Raw genomic sequence first — 26,246 nt, 5'->3', positions numbered from 1 at the left:
CCGCCCCCTAAGCACCCCCACTCATCATAAAGCGAGTGCGTGCAAAGAGAACAGACTGTGGCCCCCGGTGCTCATCAGTAGACCCCCACCCCCGCCAGGCCAGGCCGCCTCCCGGGAGAGTTTAAAGACTCAGAGACAGTCTGAGCCGCAGGGAGCCCCCCCCCCCCCCCCCTGCACACAGCCTCCCACCCACTTGACAGCTGCTGGCACAGAGCGGGTGGCCCACAGGAGGCTCAAATGCACCGAGCCTAGGAGACAGTGCTAAGGACCAAGCGTGTTAGGTGCTTATGATAGGCCAAACCCTGAGGGCTTCCCCGAGTTACTCCTTATTTCCGTGGGAGTTTGCCAGGGTGAGATCCCAGGGTTTGAGCCCGTCGGGGTAGTTTGAGCTGGGTGTTCTCCCCCCCCCCCCCCCCCCCGCCAGCCTAACTGATCGCTCCTTCCACCTTCTTGCCTGGCGGGGAAGAGGGAGGCTGCTTCGGGCTTGAAGCCGGTTGATTTGTGGAGGGCAGCCTCTCCTTTTGGGACCGTGCCCGCTGGGAGCTCCGGGAGTGGCTGGGGAGTTATCAGAACACGAGCCGTTCCCTCGCCAAGGGTAATAAATCGGGCGCCCCGATGTGTTTTACTTTGCCCGCCCTGCTCCCTGCCTGAGCGGACTCGGGGACTGGGCAGACTTCAGCCCCCGGGGCTGTCACTCTAGAGCTACGTTTTCAAGGGCACTTTAGGTGAATCAAAGCTTGCATTCAAGAGGCCAGTGATACAATGGAAGCTTTCAAGGAACAGTTCTGCCCAGGTGGAGAGGGGAAAGCGGAGCAAAAGCTAGGAAATAACCCCGTGTACTGGTTGATGAAATACAGGCGGCCGTTGTGTTCGGACACTTCCCCCTCATATCAGGAGCTGTCGGGAGAGACAGAAATAAACAGCCCCTTTCAAGCAGCGTGGCTAGAAAGTGCCAAAGGAAGCCGGGTTCGCTCTAGATCAGGGGGCCTGGGCAGAAATGAGCGAGAAGAATGGGGCTTACTCCACCGCGAGCATCCAGACTTTTCCAGACTTGTCAGTCACACCCTCTTCTCCATCTCACTGGAGTTTATTCGGAGGGGAATCCGACACTTGATCCAAACCCCACAGAAGTCAATGGAAAGGCTCCCATGGATTCTGGATCAGATCCTAACGCCCCTACGGAGTAGACTGGGAGAAGTCTGGCGGAGAAGACTATCCCAGAAAACTATCAAACTAAGGGCTTCCTTCCCACCACTGCCCAAGATTTGGGCAGGGCCCTCTTTGCAAGCTGTGTTCTCAGGGGGTTTTTGGTTGGTTGTTTTTTTTCTGCCTTGAGTCTGGATTCTGACCCCGAAGGCTCCTTACTGGCCAAACCAAATGAAGACAACAGTTTAACCTGGACGGGACAACAATGCGGCGCCCAAAATCCGTCTGTGCTTGAGCCCAGCATTGCAAACCCATCCTCTCTCAGCGGAGTACGCACCTACGTTCTTCAGCTGCGTTTCTTCCATGATTTTCCCTGTAGATCTCCCCCACCCCACCCCACCCCAAGACCATGTGGCTCCTGTTTGATTTGTTATGGGTTGGGATAAGAAGGCACAAATTAACTTTCTTCATTCCATGAGGTTTTCACAATAGCGAGCTTAACTCTAGAACTAGGGGGTCTCCTCAGTATTCTAGGAAAAAATCGTGGTGCAAAAAACCCTAGGGTCTTTCTCTGCAGGACTCGCAAGAACTCAGGTGAAAAATCTTGATGACTAAGGACAAGTAATGCGATCAAAGTCGCCGGTGAGCAAACTGCATCTCAGCAGCCCAGCACCAGTGACTCACCGTTGATGTTAAAGATGCCTGAGAAAGCAACATGGTTAGTCCATATCGGGAAAGAAAAATATCCTTTTCCTCATCCCTGAATGATGACAGAGGGTGGGGTAATGCGATCGCTCCAGAAAGTTATCTGCAATTTAATTCTGAGTTAATCTGATCCACCTGTAATAAGGGGGGGATACACGGGGATTTTTTCCCCTTTAGAAAGAATACAGTCCAAAGCGTTACATCGCCTCCCAGACCAGCCTGAATGAATAATAATAATAAAATAATAATAATAATAATTAATAGTAATTAATAATACTGATGATTATGAACTACAGGAAAAGACTACAGTCTCAGTAAATCTGAGTGTTGAAATACCTGAGGGTTAGTTTAATTCCTACTCCTGGCTATATCTTTTGCCAGGGCAGCAGGATCTGGGGAGACAGGAGGCTACGGAACAGGTGAATAGCCGAGGAAGGGACTAGAAGTTAGCAGGTATAAATCTCTGCGCACTTACTTCTTCCCTGTCGCCGTACCCTGGAGGCGTGCTGGGTTCCAATGTATTCCATAAAGTTCAAAATGATAAAAAACCAAGAAATCAGTCGCAATTGCATAGTAACCCCGGGATAGTTCGCCTTCTCTTCTTTTTTGGGGGGTGGGGAATAACACCGCAGTAGAGATACCTGCACTGATGTCTCCCACTGAGATCCAGGTCCTTCCTCCTCTATTGCACTTTCAAATTGTCCGAACAATTGTCTTCTGCAAATTTCAGAGGGATGTCACAGAGGAGAAGGAGCCCTGAAGCAGCGGCGAGGGTCCATGCTGTTGCAAAGGCAGGCAGCATGTTGCAGGGTTCTAGGGGGTGCGGCGTTGAAGTGGGATAAGGGGAGGGGGGACTCAAACTCTGCTACAGCGAGGGATTGCTTAGCTCACATTCAGTACCTCGGCTACAGCCTCCATGGGCAGGTGGGGTGGGGACCCCCCGTTTCTCCTGGGTGCCACTGAACCCCCCACGCCTCATGCAGGAGGTGCTGGTTGAGTCTGCTGAAGTTCTCCCGGGGAGAGCACAGGCTGCGGGGGTTCTGTGCAGAACTGACCCAGAGCACCCCACAACTGTCGGGGAGCGGGAGTGAATAAGCCACGCAGCTCGCAGGATGGAGTCAAGGATTCCCCTATGGCTCTCACAGAGGAGTCTGCAGCAGAAGCATCTTCCAGGGGAAGGCGAGGGCGAGCGCAACAGAGAATTGAAGCAGCAGCAGGCTGGGATGCGAGGATGAGGAGCGCTCCGGGACTGCCCAGAGCACAGTGGGGTTGAAGGATCTAGACAACCTGGGTCGTTTCAGCGGCTCTGGGTTCAAAAGGCAGCAGCTGCAGCTCGCCTCAGCAATTCCTCCCTCTGCTGCACCGTAAGGGGAACTCGCCCTGCTTGCAGCCTCCTTCCTGGCAGCACTGGTGGGCTGGCTGACTGCAATCTCTCTGCCTCCCTCTCTCGCCCCCCCTTCCGCGGTGGGATTTTTCAAGCCCACATGGAGTGTGCAAAGCGGACTCCAATAGGCCGTGGGGCAGTCCTAGAGCGGAGCCTCCAATCGCCGCCTGGCTGCTCTGCCTGAGATTAGAGAGGGAGGGAGAGATGCGCGCGGGTTTGTGTGTGCGCCCAGCACCCTCTCGTTGGAAATGCCATTGTGTCTTGCCTCCTTCCCCAGAGCGACCAGCCCGCACCACAGCCTGCCTCAGAAGATGCCCCAAAACGAAGACAATTGGGGCGGGGGAAGGGGGCACTAGAGATGCCGCTTTTCTCTCTCTGGAAGTACTGAGCGTCTTGCTTTGTCAGTTCCAGGAGGATACTGGCATAGTGACAAAGCAGAGCACCCCATTGGCAGGATTTCAGTAGCAGAGAAATGTCCTTCAGGATTTAAGTGTTATTTTCTGCCTCTTCCCATCCGGCTGAGTTTACACTGGATTAGACTCCCCCCTCCTCCCCCCCAGGGCCCTTTAAAGAAGGGACTTGATTCACACAGTTTTCTCCGCCTCAAAAACAGAGGTCTTTTAGGATTAGGAAAGGTAACTGTTTGGGGTTTGGTTTTGTTGTTGTTTTGTTTTTTTGGAGGAACAGGTTTTTGAGCTCTCGCCCCTTTAAAAGCCTTTCTTATTATTGATGTCGAGGTTTAGTCCAATAAACAATCATCATTAGGAGACGCAGAGGCGTCCCTTTCCACAAACCTTCAAAGTTAAAAATCCCATGTGCCCATTTAGCTGATTGGTATAACATGGCACTCAACGCCTGAACCCCAGTGGGAACGCGCTGGGAATGACTGCTAGCTTGGGGGGAAACACACCACATGGAATTTGTATGGTCTGGTGCGAGCGTTTTCAATTGGAGAACATGCTACTCTGTTTATTTCTTGCATACATATTACCATTTCCCACTAAACATGCATGTTTGTATCCCGTTTGCCTTTCAGTCAGATGTATTGGGACCTTTACTAGATGGCTAAAAGTCCAAACATAATCAAGATGATACATATCTTTTTAACCCCCCCTTTTATTATTTAGCAGAATAATATCTACTTTCTACTGCAGAGAATTTTTTTTTTTTCTGCTGTGAGATCTGGGCTGTGGGAAAGGCTGCAACCTACAGCTCCCTTGCTCGCTTTGCATATTATCTATTTGTAGGTCTCTGAAAAGGAGAGCCACTTGCAACAACTTGATTAAATCAGGGATCTTCATAAAAGTCCCATTTTTAACTGTTTTTCTCCGTCTGCCTTTGCCCCGCTCACAGAGTTGTTAAATAGCTGTACCATAAAATGTGGGGGATTTCAAGGTCTGTGGGAGGCTCCCTTTGAAAAGGACTCCAGGGAAAGTCTTTCTCATCCAGGATACTTGAGCCGATAGGATGAGATTGCCAGGGAGACATAAAATAAAATAAAATTAAAAAAAGCAATTCAGTGGACAGCCTCAGGGATACATACATACGCTCACATGAAGAAAGGGGCCTTCGCTTTTTGTTAGGCTGTGGTTGGTTTGTTTGTGATACAAGCTTTCGTGTGCGTGTAAATGTCAGGACGAGCCAGAGGAGTGGGTTATAGGTGAAGACGCCTGGGAAGAACTGGGGGGATACGCGTCCGAGCCAACCTGCAGCAAGAGGAACAGCTCAGCTCCAGAAGCGTTAGTGCCACCGGGCAGAGAAAGCATGTCAAAAAATAAACCATCCTCGAGGAAACATAAGGCAAACATTAAATAAACAGGGAGTACGGTCCCGCTCTCCTCTGACAATCGGAGCAACTTCTTTCACCAGAGCTCGTCTGCCTCAAGCCGGTTCCCTCCTCATCTGCCCCGTTATACGATGGAAGAAGCATTACACATAATATTTACCCTCCCCCTTTACTTCCCAGATGCTGTACGTGTCACGCCCAAGCATCCCAGAATCGTACCCAGCAGACCGCACTCTGTCGGTGCAAAGACACGCAGAGCAAGGCACCATATCCCCATGTGCAGTCGTAGGGCCAAAGAGAGGGAGGTTCAGTGGTTACTTTGGGGGAGAACGAGCGATCGGAGGTAAAATAAGAGCCGCAGGGAGCAAGATTTGACGATTTGCCCTGGAAAGAGAGGCTCAGAGTCACAGACCAGCGAGAAAGGCTGGACTTAACTTGACAAGAACTTGGGATTTGCAAAGACCGCCCAGAGTCCACGAGACAGGGAAGCTGAACTAGTGGGCAGTGTGTAGAGCCAGGTTACCGCTCCCAACCAGCTCCTCTGACAGGCTATTTTTACCAGTCGCTGCAGTTATGTGCTAAAATGTGAAGATTCATATTGCTCGTGTCAGGCTGTCGCGTATGGAAGGAGTTTGTGCCAGAGGGAAAGTCTGGCATGAGATTTTACCTTAATGTCCCTCATCATGATGACCTATCAATGGCAAAGTTCACGCTGACATCCCTTATAACACAAATCCAACATGCACGGCCCGGGTGCACTGCGCTATACAGCCGCACAAGGTGCCTACAGGAGTCAGAGCTGGTGAAGTTTGCTATTGCCAGGGCCCTGAGAAATGAAGAGCCAGAAGAATACACAGCAAAGAGAGTTGGATGTAATATTTCTTTGCAATTGAAACCAACGGACACAGTTCCTGGGGAGGGGGGGGTGTATGTGTACATTTTACTTTATTAAAGAAAAAAATGACTGGGGCCCCCTATTGCTTCAGGAAAGTGAAAGATTTCTAAGCTTGCTGTGTTATTGGTCTATCATTAAAACCAGCAGCAGTGGATTCCAACATCAGTTGTGCATTGCAGGTTTTTTTTAATGAAAATAAATCTTGTAATCAAAAGAGGAATATCATCCTGGTTTCCCAATTGGAAATATTACTGTACATTTATTTAAGAATTTTCTATTGATATAAAACAAATATAAATTTTAGACTTAAAAACAGTTAACTGCTCCATTTTATGCAATATTGCCATGCTTAGATTTTCAAATTATCTTGGAATAAAAAGGAACCAGTATCAAGAATTTCAGATTACATCCCAAATAAGAATTTAAAATCATGATATTCTTTTTAAAATCCATTACTAGTTGATATTTTGCGTTTTAAAAATATTTTGGTCAAAAACTACCCACTTGAACAAGGGTTGCTCAGTTCGGACCCTCTGTCATTCCTCACCACACTGGGAAATAGACAGTTTGCCTAAAAGTGAACAAAAGGATCATCAACTTGCCTTTTCTTTTAGAAGAAGAGAGCACAAGAAATGAAGGAGTTAGGGTTATTTTGATGCTTAGTCTCAAGGGGAATAAAACCTACTGTATGAACTATAATTTTCTTTTTCAGGTGTGCTCACTGTGCTAAGACTGTGCAACCCACACTCACATTGGTGGGAACTTACTCCCAGAAGTACCCCATTTACTTTAGTGACTAATGCTCAACCTTGTGTAAGTTCCCAGTCACAATACAGCACATCTACTATGACTATTTATTAAGCACTGACAATATGCTTGGTGACACAAGACCCAGACTAACAACAGTCCTTGTCCCAGACTTTTTACAAGCTAAACAAGACAGACACAGAGCAGCCAGAACATGCTCCTGGGAAGCACACAAAAGGGAATAACTAGGATTTTGTGTGTGTGCTTCCTAAAATAACCCATTTGTTCCTGAGTCATGTTCAATTTAGGAATTTAATCTTCTGTAACATTGAAAGAATTCTCAATAGCTGTTAATATCACAAATAGGGAATTATGATCTCATAGTTTAAATAAACTGGAAGAAATGAGTGATGAGAAATGATTTACTTGCAGTAAGTTTGGGCTACGATGGTTTGTTTGCTGCACTTCTTTTTTAAAACAAACTGGTTCCTAAAACTCCAGTCCTGCAGTCTTTGAGAAGCAACTTATACTTTAGACATTTTAACAGATGTAATGACAGGGTATTAGTAAAAATGTACAATAGGGAACAATCCTACATTGGCAGGAGACAGACTAGATGACCTAATTGGTTTTTCCCATCTCTAATGTCTGCAATTCTGTCACTGTAATAAAAGCCCATTGAAGCCAAAGGCAGTTTTGCCTGTGTAAAATATGGAGCCCTGGGTCCTAAATTAGCAAATTAGATCAGTGTCCCTCACTTTGGGCCCAATCCCAAGCCCATTAAAGTTAGTGCAAGTCTTTCCATCAGTTTCAGTGGGTTTGGGGTCAGGCCGTCTAGATGCTATTGGAAATGAGCTGACTTTCTGTTTTGTGGTATGTAAGAATAAAAGAGTATTTGTGGGGAAATGTGGGCAGATTCTGTAGTAGGAATGCTTAGTAAGCAGCCTAGTTAAGAAAGTTCAAGCAGGTGAGCCCTCATAATCAATACCTAAATAAAACTGAGAGCTTGTCTGCATGGAAAAGTTTTACTAGTTATATCTGTATAATCATCCTGATTAAACCATTGCTAAATCATTGTTTCCTTGTATTCCCCCATCTGTCTGTATCTCATCTGTCTTGTCTTATGCTTAGATTCAAACTCTTTTGGGGCAGGGACTTTTTTTTTGTTCTGTGTTTGTACAGCGCCTAGCACAATGGGGTCCTGGTCCATGACTGGGGCCCCCAGTTGCTACAGTAACATAAATAATAAATAAACTGATGTAATGATACACCTATAATTCCCTACATGGACACTTATTCCAGAACAAGAGTCAGTTTTTTTGTGAGGGTGCGGCTTTTCTTAAATCCCTTGCAAAGCTATATAAACTAGACCAAAAAAAAAAAAAAAAGGCTTTCTTATACCAGAATAGTGGGACCGTGCAGGGAGACACACCAGTATACTTTGGCTGCATTAAATTCACACCTTGGTATATACCAGTATAACTTTCCCATGTTGGAAAGCCCCCAAGACAGTGGGAGTTTTGAAGGAGTAAGACTGCAGGATATGGGTAACATAGAGCAAAGGTTTTCATGGGGACCACAGGCTCTGACTCTGTTTGCTTATTTATTTGCTTTTCTATAGCACTCATAGTATTTGCGTGCCCATAGACAAAATGCTTTAGCATTTCGCAGAAAGTTGGCATCTCTGTTTTTTGGCTCATCTAACTGTATGGGTCACACTTGGAATTAAGTGTCCCTAAATTCACTCAACTGCACACAGAGGGCAAGACTGTGGCTTTTCAGCAATGTCCCATGCTAGCGCAGCTGTGCTGCAGTGGGAGCCCTCAGCAAGAATTCTGGCTGAGTCAGCCAGAATTCCTGCTGGGCTTCTTGTAAGCACATACTGAAAAGGCAACTCCACCACTCTTTAAACAAGTGTAGCACACATTCCCACCCTCTGCTTGGCAAGCTGTGCTCGCTGATGCATGGGTGTTGATGCCATAATCCTAACATCACCCCATTCTTTTTTATCCTTTTCACCTACTGCCAACAGCAGAATGTAAGAGTGGCTCCTTTCCGTAGACACACTGGCTGGTCCCTACTTAAAGGGACACTGGAAGGTCTCTGCCACAATCTGGCCCTTAATTAGGATTTTGTAAAATAGTGTTGATTGCTAAATGAAGATGACTATTAAAATGTCATGAGGGGTGATGCTTTGTTAAATTTAGGTAAGTCATTGAATCATAGAATATCAGGGTTGGAAGGGACCTCATGAGGTCATCTAGTCCAACCCCCTGCTCAAAGAAGGACCAACACCAACTAAATCATCCCAGCCAGGGTTTTGTCAAGCTGGGTCTTAAAAACCTCTAAGGATGGAGATTCCACCACCTCCCTAGGTAACCCATTCCAGTGCTTCACCACCCTCCTAGTGAAATAGTGTTTCCAAATATCCAACCTAGACCTCCCCCACTGCAACTTGAGACCATTGCTTCTTGTTCTGTCATCTGCCACCACTGAGAACAGCCTAGCTCCATCCTCTTTGGAAACCCCCTTCAGGTAGTTGAAGGCTGCTATCAAATTGCCCCTCATGCATCTCTTCTGCAGACTAAATAACCCCATTTCCCTCAGCCTCTCCTCATAAGTCATGTGCCGCAGCCCCCTGATCATTTTTGTTGCCCTCTGCTGGACTCTCTCCAATTTGTCCACATCCCTTCTATAGTGGGGGGGCCCAAAACTGGACACAAGACTCCAGGTGTGGCCTCACCAGTGCCGAATAGAGGAGAATAATCACTTCCCTTGATCTGCTGGCAATGCTCCTACTAATACAGCCCAATATGCCGTTGGCCTCCTTGGCAACAAGGGCACAGTGCTGACTCATATCCAGCTTCTCATCCACTGTAATCCCCACGTCCTTTTCTGCAGAACTGCTGCTTAGCCAGTCGGTCCCCAGCCGGTAGCAGTGCATGGCATTCTTCCTTCCTCGGTGTAGGACTCCGCACTTGTCGTGGTAGAACCTCATCAGACTTGTTTTGGACCAATCCTCCAACTTGTCTAGGTCACTCTGGACCCTATCCCTACCCTCCAGGATATCTACCTCTCCCCCCACCTTAGTGTCATCTGCAAACTTGCTGAGGGTGCAATTCATCCCATCATCCAGATCATTAATAAAGATGTTGAACAAAACAGGCCCCAGGACCGACCTCTGGGGCATTCCGCTTGATACCGGATGCCAACTAGACATCAAGCCATGGATCACTATCCTTTGAGTCATTAGTAATTATGCAATGGATATGACATACCTCAGTGAATACCTTTGATAATCAATTAACACTTATTTTACTAAACTGGCCCTTTTCTTTATTTTAACGGTGTAAATTGAAGTTCCTGAAAGATTCTGGAATAACAGATCTGAAGAGTAGGTCTGATGTTTAGTCCTGATCCAGCAAAGTCCTTAGGTTTTGTTGAAGAAAGCACCCCTTGCTTAAGTCCATCCTTATCCTGGATAGCACTTAAGCACATTGAGGTCAATGGGATTTAAGTATGTGCTTTGTGCTGTCGTGGAGCAGGATGCTTTCCTGAATCAGGGCCTTAAACACGTTATAAATTTCACTGCATGTGTACACTATGGGTGCTACAGTGGCACAGCTGCTGTGCTGTAGCTACTATGCCGCTGTGGTGTAGATGCCTCTTATATCAACACAAGTGGTTTTTCCATTGATGTAGTTAATCCACTTCCCCAAGCAGCAGTAGCTAGGTTAATAGAAGAATTCTTCCATTGGCTTGGCCGCATCTACAACACAGGCTAGGTTGGCTTAACAACAGTGCTCAGGAGTGTATATTTTTCACATCCCTCAGGGACATAGCTAGGTCGATCTAAATTTTAAGTGTAGATGAGAGCTAAGCATGTCCTATTGAAGTTTTATGACACTACTCCCACCTATGCTTTTATTTATGACTTGGAGGGAACACCTCTAAGGTGGAGAGGAGTTACTCATATTCCGTAACAGCCGTGTTAGTCTGTATTCGCAAAAAGAAAAGGAGTACTTGTGGCACCTTAGAGACTAACCAATTTACCTGAGCATGAGCTTTCGTGAGCTACAGCTGACTTCATCGGATGCATGAAAGTGGAAGTGAGCTGTAACTCACGAAAGCTTATGCTCAAATAAATCGGTTAGTCTCATATTCCACATTCATTCAGTCCTTGGCCTTTCCTCTCAGCCTGCCAATGGTGATGAAGCATTTTGTGAGTTGGATACCTACTGACTGGGGCTGGATTGACATCAGTAAACTAATTTCACAAATGCCACAACACAGACATCAGACAGTTACAACGTTTAGTTACCACCAACCTAACATACTCATGGAGCAAAACAACATAGATACAAAATAGTACTACTACTAAGACATAGAGGTGAACGGCCTCTCAGTTTCTTAGGTCATAATATTCCCCAAAACTGCCTTTTAAAACTGAAATTAAGTCTCCAGCTATTTAATCTGTAAATAATTAACTCAATGGGAGGGTTTCAATGGTCACAGATTCATGACAAGGCAACTAGAGTGTGTTTTATAATGGAACTGCAGGATAGTCATTGAGAAATTGTGTCCTTATGATACAACATTATTCATAATGTCTGGAATCAAGATATTAAATCTTGCTTTCTCCTCATGCTCTTGGCAAGCTATTTAACCCAAGTAAAATATACTAAATTACTATATAGTGTAGATGTATGCACATTCACAGGAACTAGAGGTCCACTTTGGAATATGGAGTCACGCAGGGTATATGGCCGTTAACAGTCTCCTTTCACATTTTAACACAGGACTGTGATTTCTTAACAAGGGCACTAGAGTTGCAAAACAGCATGACTTTGTTGTAGTTAGTAATTAATGAGGTGCTAAAAGTGCCTAAACAGAGGATCGCAGACAAAGAATGCATGACTCAAGAGGATAAGAAGCCCCCATCCTTTCAAACAACAGTGTCATTTAAATAAACAAAAAGGCAAGTAACTCCAGTCTGTGGGATAGGAAGGGTCCATTAGCAGACATCACAGGGACCCATCCACTGCAATAGTATTCAGATTAGTTGTCACATTTTGCAATTTGTGGGAAATAAGGGTTGTGTTTTCTCAATAAACCTGCAAAAGATATAATCTGCTCTAAATCTCCAACTGAGGTCAGAGCTGTTTAAATGTGAAACATTTGTTTTATTCATGCTTCAAAGAATAAATAATCTCACACACTATTATCATCTGCATGCATTTCTGAAGTGGTACTGTGGGATGCTAGTCAGTCAGGTTAATAATTAAATAACAGGTTTCAATTTTATTTATTTAAATTAAATAACAGTGATCAATCTGAAGGGCTGCTACCCATCAGGTAGAGATAGGCTAGCTCAGAGGTTCTCAAACTGTGGTCCACGAGCTCCATTCAGGTGGTCCACGGATAGTTCTCTCTAAGGTGCGCACCTCAGCAGCTGCACACAAGAATGAAGGGCCACCCACTTAATTGGTGGAGCTGCACAGGCATGGCTCCACTAATTAGGTGCCTGGACCCTGGAGAAGGTGAGGTGAGGTGGCCTTGGGGGGAATAGAGGGTAGGTGGGAGCAGGCAGTGGAGTGAGAAGAGGGGATGGAGGGAATTTGGGATGTGCAGGGCTGCGGTGGCCAGAGAAAGAGGAGACTTTCCCTAGCACCAGGGCTGAGGCTGCTGGGGGGGAGACGGCTGCTGTGGCGGGGAAGAGACCCTGCTCCTTCCCAGCCCCAGTTTGGTGGCAGGGGAGAGAGGGCACATCCATTGCATTAGAAAGGTAAGACTACTGATATTAAAATGTGAGTTGTGTGCTTTTATTTGTAGAACAAAAACAGTTTATTATTAATTTTTTTTATATAGTGCTTTTATCCAAAACGCTTTACAATAGTTAGCTAACGGTACAAACATTTGGAAAGATAGTTAAGTGGTACGCTGAAAAAAAAAGTTTGAGAACCACTGGGCTAGATGAATTAAACACTTAAGGCACATCTGAGAGGCACTTGATTGCTCATCAGATAATAGTATTTTAATGCTATTATGAAACAAGTAAGCAATTATTTATTTTTTTATTTATTGATTAGGTTTACATGCTTGGTTTATATTTCTATTGAATTGGTTTTACATTTTAACAAGCATAACAGTTCTGTGTCAGCATACACCAAGATGTGTTTTTTTTAACAAAATCAGTTTATTTCAAGTATTATATGAAATTAATTACAGTTTATAAAGGGCTTCTCTCATAGAGCTTACCTTCTATTCAACAAAACATTCATGCATAGATTTCATGAAACACGGCAAACCCTCCAAAATCACCCACTGAAATATTTCATAAGAAACTATAACATGAAAAGGGAACAAAGGAGCACTTAAATACTTGGTTAAGGAATTTTTTTGTAATGTAGGGGGATATGCAATATGTCATGTTGACATTTTGGCTACTGAGGCATAATGGTCCAAATTTACTCCTGGAGTGACTACAGTGAAGTCAATGCAGTTGCAGCAGGAATTAATCTATCTACACATCCCTGTACGTAATCATTCGTCTGGCAGTCTAGAAAATGCAGTGTTTCCTTAAAAGGAGCCTTAGTGCTCAAAGACTGGGTATTAACCAATCTCAAGGAAGTAGTAGCTGAGGATCCACCCTATGATGGGAAGTAATCAGTGACTCATGCACCAATTGTGGTTATGTTCCATCATTCAAATCCTATTTCTTATTTCAGCACCCAGACAGCTATAGCATGTTTGCATTTTTTTCTCTGGGGACCTTCCCAACTGCATTTCAAAGTGACCTGCAAAGGGGTAGGGGTGTGAATAGACTGTTCCTTCTTTAGCTTCTGTATGAAGTTTGACAAGAGTGTGGCGTGGTATTCTGCTTGTTTTTACATTATAAATTAAGATATAATCTGCCTTGAAAGACCCTACACCTTGTTTACCCTAGTCTTTTTTTGCTACCCAGAAAAACAAAAAGAGGAATTCTACAGAAAACTCAACTTGCTAAACACCACTTCCCAGCATCAATGGCTTTTTCTACACTAGCCTTTTTCTGATACATGTGCTACCATTGCTCAGATCCATGGCAGCTCCATCCGTGGTACCAACAGTAGGAGCATTAAAAAGACAACATGCCACTGGCTGATGGGCATTTTTATCACTGTGTCATGTAAAGATGTCCTGAATATGTTTAGATGATATGGTCGTTGAAATGTGAGAGGCTACCTGGAACCTGTTAGTATTTAAATGAAGAGCTAGTGGCCTTTTTGGTGGTTTAACAAGTTGGGCACCATTGCCTGACAATTGACAAGTCAGGCACCATGAATGGAAACCACTTAGGAGCCAATTCTACAAGGCACTCTCATTTAAGTCAGTAAGGGTTTTGCACATAAAGGAATGATAAGAATGGGTCCTTTATATTCTAATGTAGTCATTATCAGCCAAATGCTACTCCCCTTTCTCATGGATGCAGCCCATTGACTTCAGTAGGACCAGATACATGATTAAGACAAGCAAGCTTAGGCCTACCTGGCTGGTAAATATGGGTACATATACCATTCCTGCTGTTCCACATTTTTATTCAAAATGAACATTTTTTCATTTTTCATTTTTTTGCTCCAGTGTTGTTGTTTGCTCTGAGGAGGCTGAATTTGAATGGCGCTGAGAGGAACGTTCTGTGTAAGAGAATCTATTCGTCATAAAAAGATTGCATTTAGAAAGAACTGCATTTTTGTGGACTAATGTGCTAGGGTTTCTGTAATAGAAAAAAGAAAAGGAGTACTTGTGGCACCTTAGAGACTAACCAATTTATTTGAGCATGAGCTTTCGTGAGCTACAGCTCACATCGTCGGATGCATTCATCCGATGAAATGAGCTGTAGCTCACGAAAGCTTATGCTCAAATAAATTGGTTAGTCTCTAAGGTGCCACAAGTTCTCCTTTTCTTTTTGCGAATACAGACTAACATGGCTGCTACTCTGAAACCTGTAATAGAAAAGAAATCTCTGTTATCAAGTCTTTTCCTTAAAAATACTCTAGAGGGAGTCAAATCTAAGAAAGCTTATTTATCTTTAATACATTTCAACCATTGTTTCTTCTTTGGAAACATTCTAGTTGCTTCCTGTTTATCTATTTTAGGCATGCCTATTAATATAGAGCTTTTGTTTGTATATATTTGTACATTTTCAGATCAGATATGTGCTAATGGCACTTAGAAAGCATTATTTAACGTGATATTCTTTGAAACCAGCAAGCATCAGTTTTAGCTTTTAACTAAACAGAACCTTGGCAACTAAAAAAGAAACGAAAGTAAAGTTAAAGTTTTATAAACTAAACTGAGAGAGAAAGAGCTTGTTTCTAAGTCAGATCATTTCCGTGAGTGCTTTGTATACCTCTAGTATCTGAGAAGCATTGAGCTAGACTTTTCAGGTGCTTTTGAGGAGACTTTGATTAAGTTTTACAGAGCCTAAAAATAATAAAAGTAAAAACAATATTTCCCCCTCATTTATGTACATCTAATCCTGAGGTAAAACAGTCAGTATATTGTCCCCTGATGACACTGAGGCTATTTCTTACACTACAGATTGTACCACTACAGCTGTGCCACTGTAAAGTCTCCTGTATAGTTGCTCTTTGCCCGCAGGAGAGAGCTCTTCTGCTGGAATAATGAAATCAACTCCAATGAGCGGCGCTAGCTACGTTAGCAGGAGAGCCTCTCTTGCAGACATAGCGATGTCCACATGAGCACTTTTGTCAGTTAAATTTATGTCGGTCGGGGAGGGAGGGTCCACACCCCGACCGACAAAAAGTTTTACTTACAAAAGTGGAAGTGGAGACAAAGCCTAAATTAATCTCTGGCATCACTTAACCATGTAGGGCCATGTTAAGATTTACTCGAGCTATTACATGCCAAATCATTTTAATACTAATTTACCATTGGATAGAAACCGGCAACATTATCATGTCAGGTTTGGATGAAGTGAGCTGTAGCTCACGAAAGCTCATGCTCAAATAAATTGGTTAGTCTCTAAGGTGCCACAAGTCCTCCTTTTATTATCATGTCAGTAAACACACTTGCCTCTTGACCAGAAGCTATGGATTCAAGTCCTGTATTAGAACATGGCGTGGTAACTAATGCCGATCATACTAGAGTGGTTCGGCACCATTAGATGTTCCTGCTTCTGGATGAGACATTGATCACCTGATGGTGTTTTTAAGACCCTCGCCCATGCTGGAGTTGGTAAAGAGCTGCACCATCTTAGATGGAGCTTTAGGAGGGAATGTGTCTCAGAGAGGGCAGAGCCATGGCTCCTTGTGCTCTCCCCACTTTGCACACCCACACCATCTGGCGCTAGACTAGAATCTTTTCTACTTCTATTTAGTAGCTGTGCAGGTGGAAGTTAAAGATCTCTTTGCACTTCAACAACAGTAGGAAATAACCATCTCTAACAATAACTATGGGCCCAATTTCTCATCCAGCAGAAAAGCTCATTAGGAGGGAACTAAAGGCAGGCAATGCTCATAGGTTCCCCTTATGGAGATTTCTCCCCAGTCATTGAGGGAATAAGGCTTGCCACCCTGTGGAACAGGTGATATGATCAACCCACAAAAATGCCATAGATTCCCTGATCTCCATGGTTCTAACAGAGCTCCAAGCATAGGGCTTCTGCAGCTGGTGGATACCTGTGGATTCCTCCCAGGAAGGATCTTCGCCACAGAGGGAGAGCCAGAGAACAATAATACAGCCCTAGTCCGTGTTACATTTTTTTCTCTGATCTCTTCAGAGCAGCAGCGGAATAATGAATGTCCCTCACAGCCTCATTTTCAGCCTGCCCCATTGCTAGATGCACGGCTCCTCAGACCTGTACAACACACTCTGTGGGGCCTAAGGTGGGCGTGGGGGAGGCCACATAAGTGTCTGAGCCCTTGTTCTATGTATGTGACAGATATCTCTACAGGGAGGAAGCACTCCTTGCGTCGATTTCAGGGACGTGATCAGGCCTCATGTTTGCACCACAATCACTGCACTAGCATCTACCTATTTCTTTTGTAAAGCAAAATACGATGAGTATGAAATGTTATATAAAAAACCCAAATCCTCAAAAATTATCTTATTAAGACTATTATAAAAGTGCCATTGAGAAGAGACTAGTGAATCTAAAGTAGATGCACTAAAGCAGTGGTTCTCAAACTTTAGCAACCCGAGGACCCCCATTTTGATTTTAAAAAATTTCACAGACCCCCAATTCCCATGCTCAGCCCCAAACCCCACCCACACTCCACCCCTTCCCCTGAGGCCCCGCCCCACCTCTTCCCACACCCGCCCCTCCTCTTCCCCTCCTTTTTCCGCCCCCTCCCCTAAGTGCGCCCCATCCCCGCTCCTGCCCCTCCCTCTCAGCGCTTCCTGCACGCTGCTGAACAGCTGTTCCCCAGCATGCAGGAGGAGCTGGGAGGGAGGGGGAGAAGTTGAGGGAGGGAGGCTGAGGAGTTGATCAGTGGGGCCCATAGACCCCCTGAAGTCGGACCCCAGTTTGAGAAATGCTGCACTAAAGTATAAGGAATATAAAAGCTATTAAAATAATTAAATGAGACATTTATATCCCAGTGATTATGGGCTGGACATTTTTATTACTAGTGGTGTATATTGGGTAAGAAGGTCACCAAACTGTTTGCACTTTTGGAGAAATTAATCCTAATGTGATTCTGGAAACAGAGTCTATTTATGCTGGCCATTGTAATCAGATTTGGTCTAGCCTTTGGATAAGGGTGGTGGGAATGGGAGAGGATCAGCTCTTGTCCCCCCACCTCTTATACCTAGAGATTTAGAAGACTAGTCACAGTCTTGAGTGAACTTGGCTTCTTAACTCCTTCTAGTCACGATACTGAGTTTCACTGAGGAACAAGACAGGCCTTATGACTGCTGGAAAGACCATATGTGTGTCTTGCAAAATAATCAGCATTGAGAGTGGTGGAGAGCAGGTTTGGGCTAATATGAAGCATTTCCCTAAATCCAACAGCAAATGTGATCAGCAAGTGTTTTTTTAAAGACCTTTTTTATTAAAAATGATAAATTAGGTTTTTGAAAGTCCAAGAACAACTAGTGCTTTGAAGTCTGTGCGTGTTATTATGTGTAAATTATGGACTGCATGTGCCCTCTTCTACAGCCAAGAAACGGCATCTTTAGAACACTGTGACAAGGCACTTTATTTTATTTAGCTGGTTGGCTGCTCCCCTAAATGTAACTACTCTCTGAGAACTCAGGTCATAACACTTAGCAAGTTTCATCTTTGAACAACTTTTACAAACATTAACTAATTACTTCTCACAGAACCCCACGCAAACATTATCTCTACTTAGGCCTTGTCTACATTACGGAGTTTTGTTGACAAAAGTTATGTCGACATGCAAGAAACGCTATAATAAAAATCGGTATTGCATGTTCACACTCACTCCCTCTGGCCGCAGAGCGCATCCACATTTGGGGCAATGCACTGTGGGTACCTATCCCACAATCCAGCTGGACACCTTCTGCTGCTAGGTCTTGTGGGAAGGCAGAGCAGATCACGGTGCATCTTGGAACATGGCTCAATGTCCCATGATGTATTGTTTTCTGTCCCAGCATTCCATGGGCGTCTGACTTTCTTTCATGGCATTTTTCAATGGCCCTTTTTTGTTGTTCACCCCGCCATCTCTGTGTGAAGGGATGGATCCTACACTGCTCTCCTATGCTCTGATAACTGTCATGAAGACATTGCGGATGGCAGTGCAGTTAATCACAAGTTCCTAACTGAAGAAGACTCCCAGTCACCTGACATGCTGTGTACTATGGATAGAAGCAACTTTAGATTGCTTCTGGCATTCATGGAACAGCTGCAGACGGTGGACCATCGCTTATGGGCTCTGGAAACAAGCACTGAATGGTGGGATTGTATCATCATGCAGGTCTGGGATGACAAACAGTGGCTACAGAACTTTTGGATGCAGAAAGCCTGTGCGCAGAGCTCACCCCAGCACTGTGGCATGAGGACACTAGAATGGGAGCTCCCCTATCAGTGGAGAAGAGCTTGGCGATCATTATGTGGAAGCTGGCGACTCCAGACTGCTACCAGTTGGTCACAAATCAATTTGGAGTTGGGAAGTCAACCGTTGGGGCTACGTTAATGCAAGTGTCCAGGGCAATTAATCGCATCCTGCTATGAAGGACCTTGGCTCTGGGAAATGTGCATGAAATAGTGGACGGCTTTGTAAAAATGGGTTTCCCGAATTGTGGAGGGGCAATAGATGGCACACATGTTCCAATTTTGGCACCAAACCACCTTGTGATGGAGTACATCAATAGGAAGGGGTGCTTGTGGATCACCGTGGGCATTTCACTGACATCAACATGGGGTGGACTGGGAAAGTGCATGACGCATGCACCTTCAGGAACACCGGCCTGTGTAGAAAGCTGTAAGCAGACCAGACCAGAAGATTACAGTGGGGGATGTTGAAATCCCCATAGTGATCCTGGGAGACTCGGTGTACCCCTTACAGCCATGGTTCATGAAACCTTGCATGGGAAACAGGGCCGTCCCAACCAATTATGGTGCCCTACTCAGCCCGAACACCTGCTTTCCACATCCCCCTACCTCCCGCTGCAGAAGGTCTGGGCCACTTGCTAAGGGGCTACAGAGGCAGGAGCTGTGGGGGGCTGCTTTGGGGGCCCCCACGTGGGGCCCAGGGGATTAGTGGGGGGCTTGGGACTGGCATGTTGCTTGAGTAGGGGGGTTTGGGGAAAGGAGCCCCCCAGCCCGCACCACTTCCCCCACCCCGGCACCAGCCATGTCATTTTGGGGAGGGGGAAGGACCACCCTCAGCACTCACCTGCAACGGGAAGCGGAATGACGTGACTGGGAGCTGGTCAAGTGTAGCAGGCTGGGGCCGGATTGCTTCGTTTCCCACTGCTGCGGGTGAGTGTGGGGTCGGGCCTGACCCCTGCTGCCGGTGCAGGGCCCCTGCTAATTCTCCGGGCTGCGTCCATCGCTGTGGGAAGAGGTAGAATGGGGGCGGGCCGAGGGCTGGAGCAGGAGGGAACACTAAGAGGTGGGGCAGAGGGAGTTGTCCTGGGCCCCACACCCCACTAGGGACAGCCCTGCCCCGGTGGTTGGCTGGGGGATAGGGCTGGCCACTGGAGCTGGTGCTGCCGCGTAGGCAGCATGTAGCTGCCTAGGGCACCATGAAATTTGGTGCCCCAAATTTCATGATGCCCTACGCAGCTATGTATTCTATGTACGCCTCAGGACAGCCCTGATGGGAAGCCTGGACAGCAGTAAGGAGCAGTTCAACAACAGGCAGAATAGGTGCCGGATGGCAGTGGAATGTGCATCTGGCAAATTAAAGCCGTGCTGGCAATGCCTTTATGGCAGGTTAGACCTTAATAAGGATAATATTCCCATGGTCATAGCTGCATGTTGTACGTTGCGTAATCTTTGTGAAGCTAAGGGTGAAAGGTTTGCTCAGGGGTGGAGTGTTGAGGCAGACCACTTGGCCACTGATTTGGAGCAGCCAGATACCAGGGCTATCAGAGGGGCTCAGAGGGGGGCAATTCAAGTCAGGGAAGCTTTGAGGCAACACTTTGAAAATGAGGACCAGTAATGTATATCTCTGTGACTGGTGTTGCAGTGTTACTTTACATGTACTTTTCTGAGAAAGCAATGGTGAAATTTGGGGCCTTATATTCCAGTAAGCAAATGACTAAACGGCCTGAGTATGCATTGGTGGTGCCTGCTGTCTCAATTTGTAGGAAACAAATAAAGATGAGCGACTGTTCAAAAACTTTGCTTTTATTGCACAAGACACCACACACACACCCACACACAAAAAGACGCTTTGTGGCAAAGGAGGTACCAGGGAAGGGCAGGCTTTCAGAGCGGTGTGTAGATCCAGCTATCATGATGAAAGTTGTCTGAGGGGGTGGAGTGAAGGGGAAACCGAGAAGTCCCAGAAAGCGGAAAGGACAGGTGGAGTTTGGGGGGGCACGGAAAAGCGTTCTGACTGTGCTGCAGGGGAGGGCAGGCACGGATCTGCTCCGTCTGCTGTGTTATTAAGGACTTCAGCAGCTGTGTTTGCTCCTCCGTTACTTTAATCATCCGCTCAGTAGCGTCTTTAACAAACTCCTGATTTTCTTTTCTGTCCTGTCTTTCGGCTTCCCTCCACTCCTTGTGTTCCCTTTTCTCTGCATTGGAGGAGTGCAGTACCTCCCGGAACATGTGTTCTTTGCTCCATCTTGGGCGCTTTCTTATCTGGCGGAGACGCTCGGCTGGTGTGTGCGGGGGTGTTCCTGAAGGCCACATCTGCCGAAGCACAAGGAACAAGGCACAGAAGCATGGTTGTTAAATTCACGAACAGCACTGAAACATTTCAATAAAATACACCTCTGGTAACTTAACAATCACTTTCTCACTGACCCTTGGCAAGCACACATCTCAGCGAACACCCAAAGCATGGTGAGTGTTGGCGGGGCACTTCACATGGGGAAAAAAGCACTCACAAGGGTTGCGTTGCAGCCAACTGGGGAAAATATTCTAAAATTCTCCCACACTCTTCCTCAGGCGGGGATCATTGTAGCAGATATCTCACTTCTGAGCGTAAACAGGGAAGCAAGGGCATATCTGCTACATGCTTGTGGCTTCTGCCCTGGTCCCTATGCTGCTCACCTGTGTGCCGCTTTGGTCCCTGCACAAGTGATTGCCGAATGGCGCGGGAAAGTTTCCTACAATGGGAGAAGGAACAAAGCAGCTCTGCCAAGGAAGAGGATTGCTGAGTACCTCCAGGAAACTTTCTTGGAGATCTCTCTGGAGGATTCCTGTAAAATCTCAGCATGCATCAACACCCTGTTCCGCCGTACTGATTAGCTCTACAGGGGAATGTCCAGCACAGAAACACAGCTAGCCTTCTACATTTCTATACCCTGAACCCACCTCCGCACTACACAAACCACAGCCACTTACCAGGCATCTCCTCTCCTGCTTCTTGCTCACTGGAGAGCAACCGTTGAGAGTGGGTAGACACCTCTGGAGTGGTGAACAGTTCCTGGCTGCCTGCCCTAACAGGCAACCTCGCCAGGAGCTCCACATCGTCGTCTAACTCCACCTCTTCATCAATGACTTCATCCTCTGGGTTAGGTCCTCTTTCCGCCACCTCCAGGCCCACCGAAATATCCACGGGGCTCTTGGCGGTGGAGGTGGGGTCACCACCAAGGATAGCATCCAGCTTCTCGTAGAACCAGGTCTTTGGTGCAGCACCGGAGCTCCTTTATCTTCGCTCTGCATGGCAGCATGTCCCGATCACAGCTCTTTTCGCACAAATAAACCTCAAGAAATCTACCCGTAGGTATCAAAATTCCTTTGGCTCAAGCACAGCTGGGACTGTACAGCCTTCTCTCCCCAGATGCCAAGCAGCTCCAGCAGCTCTGCTGTGGTCCAAGCAGGAGAGCGTTTGCTGCTATAAGTCACCAAGGTCACCTGGGAAGATGCGATGAGACCTCTCCATGCCGAGCCAACAGGAAATGGAATTTCAAAGTTTTCCGGGGCTTCTAAGGGGGAGGAGCGGATGGTTGTTTACCTGGCTGCAGAGCAGTGGAGTTCAAAGTCGTGACCAGAGTGGTCAGGATGGACATTGTGGGACACCTCTTAGAGGCCAATTAAAGTGATAAAAGCAAGTGTGGTGTCCATGGGTGGTGGGTATCACAGGCTGGGAGAGGCATGGCCCTGTCCACGCTCTGCCCCCAGATTCCCCTTCCTGCTCCACATAGCTCCAGTCTTCCTGTGGGGTGGCCCCGGCTTGGGCCGCGCCACCTACCCTCCCAGTGCTCCAGGGCTGGGGGCTCTAGCCTGGGGCAGGGACTGGCAGCTGTGATGAGGGGAACTCTGGGCTCTGATGGGGGGCACGAAAGGGGTGGGGCTGGGGGTGTCTACACTGGCACTTTGTTGACAAAAATTTTGTACAAAAAGCCTTATGTGTCTCCATGGGGTGGCTTTATCACCAAAACAGGGAATTTTTAACACCAAAAGTTGCATCGCAGTGTGTACACATTCATTGTTTTGTCAGCAAAAGATGCCTTTTGTTGACAAAACTCTGTAGTGTAGAGAAGGCCTTAGTTTACAGAAGGGGAAGCTGAGGCAGAGGCTTTGTCCAAACTGGCATTTTTCCTAAAAATTTCCCACTACCACTGCTGCAGCTCTACTGGTGGTAGAGTTAGTGTAGATGGGCCACCAGCAGCCACCAATATTGACTTTAACTATCATGATCTGCTCTGAGCCACAATTAGATGACACAGTGGTTAAAATACTCCTAGTAAATCTACATTAGTGCTACCATTATTACTAGCACTAGTGGAGCTGCACCAGTGAAAATTTTCTTTGGAACAATGCTAATATAAACACAGCAAAAGAAGTTAAATGACTTGTCCAAAGCCACAGAGCAAGTTGGTAGAAGACTTGTGTTTAAAACATATGAGCTCTTAACTCCCAATTCTGAGGATTGATTTACACTCCAAAGTTAGGTTGACATAAGTCAACATGCATCAACCTATTTATGCTCGTATCTACACTCAAAATTGTCTCCCGCTGAGATAAGCCCCCATTCTGGCAACACAGTAAATCACCTCCCCGAATGGCATTGAGCCATGGTCTTACTAGTCACTGGAAATACTTAGACTTCCACTACAAAATGTCATACAAGTAACACTTCACCTGTCATTACTAGGTGATTTATATTCTAGTTATCTCCTCTTTCAATTTTTATATTGCAGCAAACTCTACATCATGTGTACAGTTGCTGAAAAATAGTCAATCCTTATGAACAAAATAGAAACACAAGGACAATGAACTAAACTAGCCTATTGCCAAGAAACTCAAAAGAGGAATGAGTGTGTGTCCAACCTGAGTTATCTTACCAGAGCTACTCCAGTTGAAGCTGTTGAGAGTTTTACAGTTGACTTTAATGGGAGGAGGCTCTAAATTACTGTGGGCCTGATTCTGCCACACTGACTCATATTGAGTACCATTTACCTCAATAACAGTGCTATTGAAGTAAATGAGTCAAACTCAGTGGGCCGCCTTGTATGAAAAAGGGGTTGCAGAATTGGGCCCTAAGAACGTTAGGTACTAATATAACAAGAGGGGGTAGATTAAAAAAAGAAGACTAGAACAGTAACCCTACAATAAAACTCAAAAAAGGGATGTAGAAAGCAAGAGGAACTGTGTAGTGAAGCACACTTTAAAAGTGCTCAAGACTGTATAAGTAGAATCCTGCTGAGGTGAGCATCGTGGGTTAATGTACTGACCTTTAACCCCTGGAAACTAGTTTAAATGTTGCCTTAGGGTAATAAAGGGAAATTGAGTTTGATGGTGTCAAATTAGTCCCTAGTGGACTTTTTTCCGCATCACAAATCCATCACAAATTTTGCACGATTTATGATGATTGGCAGAATCTGTTCAGGAGAAGTTCAGGGTGGGGTGTTGGGAGCTAGAAATGAGGAGCACTGACAGACCTGTTTGGAAATGGCCTTAATATTATCAGTCCTTCATTGTCAGAACAAAGGACCAAATTCAACCCTGCTCAGCAAAAAAATATAAAGCAAACAAAAGGAGAACCCATTATCCTCATGACAAAATTAAATTCTTATGCACCTCTATCCAGAGAGCCTGGTCAGAGTCTGATCTGACTTACTGCGGATTTATACCAGTGTAACTTCATTCATATCAGTTGAGTTACTCTGGATTTACAGCAGTGTAAATCAGAGCAGAATCTGGAACCTTGTATTTATTGCAGATGTTTTTAAAATAAAAAGATGATATTTTACAAGAAGAAAAATTGTAATAAATGAAACTGGTGATATCGAGTTATTTCATTTGAACACCATTACGTGTGAAATTTATATTTAAGATGACTATTCCAAAGCCTTTATATTTGAGAGTGAGTTAAGGGAAACATTTGCTGTGCATCACATTTTTTAATACAGGGTTGGGTGTTTTTAGAAAAATGGAAAGAAAGTTTTAAAAGACTTAGAAGGAAAATTTCAAGGATAATAAAACAAATAGAACAAGGATGTAGAAAAAAACATCATGGATTTGAATCTGGATCCAGATTCAAACTTGCTCAGATTTGAAGGAGCTTCAGATCCTTGGTTTTGGCTTGGAAACATCTGTAACTATGAGAGAGCCTCCTGGTTGAAAGGTCCTCTTTTGGAAAAAAAAATACATAAGGGCATGGAATGAAAAATGTGAAATAAGATAAAGAAAAGGCAATAAAAATATTAAGATACCAAATTCTGTGATTGTTGTACTTGAGCAAAACTCCCATTGATGTCAATGGGCATTTTGCTTGAGTAACAACTGTAGAATTTGGGCCAAAGTCATTTTGTTCTACAATGTAGCTTAAAAATAAACACCTCTGCTTTATATAAGGAGAGACAGCCCTGGGGTTAGTCCAGTTTGATCCTAGCCCAGTTATACCTTTGAGTAATAGCCCAGTTTAACTTTTATAAGGTGGTGTTATTTCTTATTGTTTTTGAAGGCATCTTAACAGCTCTTTGTGTTATTATAGTGTGTTCAGCTGACATGTCTTCACTTCGAGTAGAAGGAATTGTCAGACCACAAACTTCCAGATTTATTGACATTTTTCATATCCTGTTGAAAATTCTGAATAATGCTGCTGATCTGAACATAAACATGTGTGATGTGTTTGAATCGAAAGCTTAAATAGTTTGCAAAGATTAGCTGGAGTAACTGGCGATGATTTGTGTAGACAATGTGACAATTGCTTTAAGCAACTTGCAGAAACTCTCTGTGCACATTTTTTCTGAATATAATCTCTTGACAAAACACACTTTATTTAGACACTTGGAGCTAAATATTGTCCTTGGTTGTGCGTATAAGTCTCCCACTAAAGCTCTCTCTTTGTTGTCCAAAGAGCTAGGAGATATTGTGCCTACTTTAGGCATAGTGCTTCCTTGTGTTTCTACAGGGGTCAGGCACTTCTGCTCTGCCCCAATCACTCGGTTGTAATCATATGCTGCAAACAGGCCCTCAGTATCAGTCTAGTTTTTATACATTTACTTATTGCAATAAAACTTGTTCTATGTCACTTTCCTTAATACCAATCTTTGTTTAGATAGCAGCCAGCACAAAAATCTCAAATGAAAATACCTCAGAACTGGGAGAGAGCTTGAACCCAGAGCTATGAATCTAGCTGTGAACTTTGTGATTTGGGCCTATCTTTATTCCTGTTATACATTGAAAATTCAGTGTAAACATAGCAGACTGGTTTTCATTCACTAGCATTTGTCCCCCCCTCCTGCCAACATTATTGCTCTTCAACAAGATGGTAGTTATCAAACAGGGCTTTTATGAAGAGCAGTGTGGTCTAGACTAGAGGTTAGAACTCTGGACTGGCAGTCAGGAGACCTCAGTTCCACATCTGGGTCAGCCACAGACCTGCTGTGACTTGGGTAAGTCACCTCCCCACTCTGTGCCTCCATTTCCCCTCCTACCCTGCATTGGATTTGCCTATTTAGATTGTGGTCACTTTGTGGCAGGGACTGGC

At 45.2% G+C, this 26,246-nt stretch overlaps 1 protein-coding gene across 2 annotated transcripts in view; it reads right to left on the bottom strand.

Annotated features, from left to right (window-relative positions):
• RSPO3 (R-spondin 3) overlaps positions 1-3,281 on the bottom strand; it is an 89,154-nt gene extending 85,873 nt beyond the window's left edge. For both annotated transcript variants that reach the window (XM_073335190.1, XM_073335189.1), the window contains exon 1: positions 2,327-3,281. In XM_073335190.1, coding sequence (XP_073191291.1) covers positions 2,327-2,423 — 97 coding nt within the window. In that variant the 5' untranslated portion in view covers positions 2,424-3,281. The remainder of the gene's footprint in view (positions 1-2,326) is intronic.
• Positions 3,282-26,246: the final 22,965 nt, after the last annotated feature.

This window comes from Lepidochelys kempii, chromosome 3 (assembly GCF_965140265.1).
Source record: "Lepidochelys kempii isolate rLepKem1 chromosome 3, rLepKem1.hap2, whole genome shotgun sequence".
Taxonomy (NCBI): domain Eukaryota; kingdom Metazoa; phylum Chordata; order Testudines; family Cheloniidae; genus Lepidochelys; species Lepidochelys kempii.
This window is presented reverse-complemented; position numbering and strand designations above follow the sequence as displayed.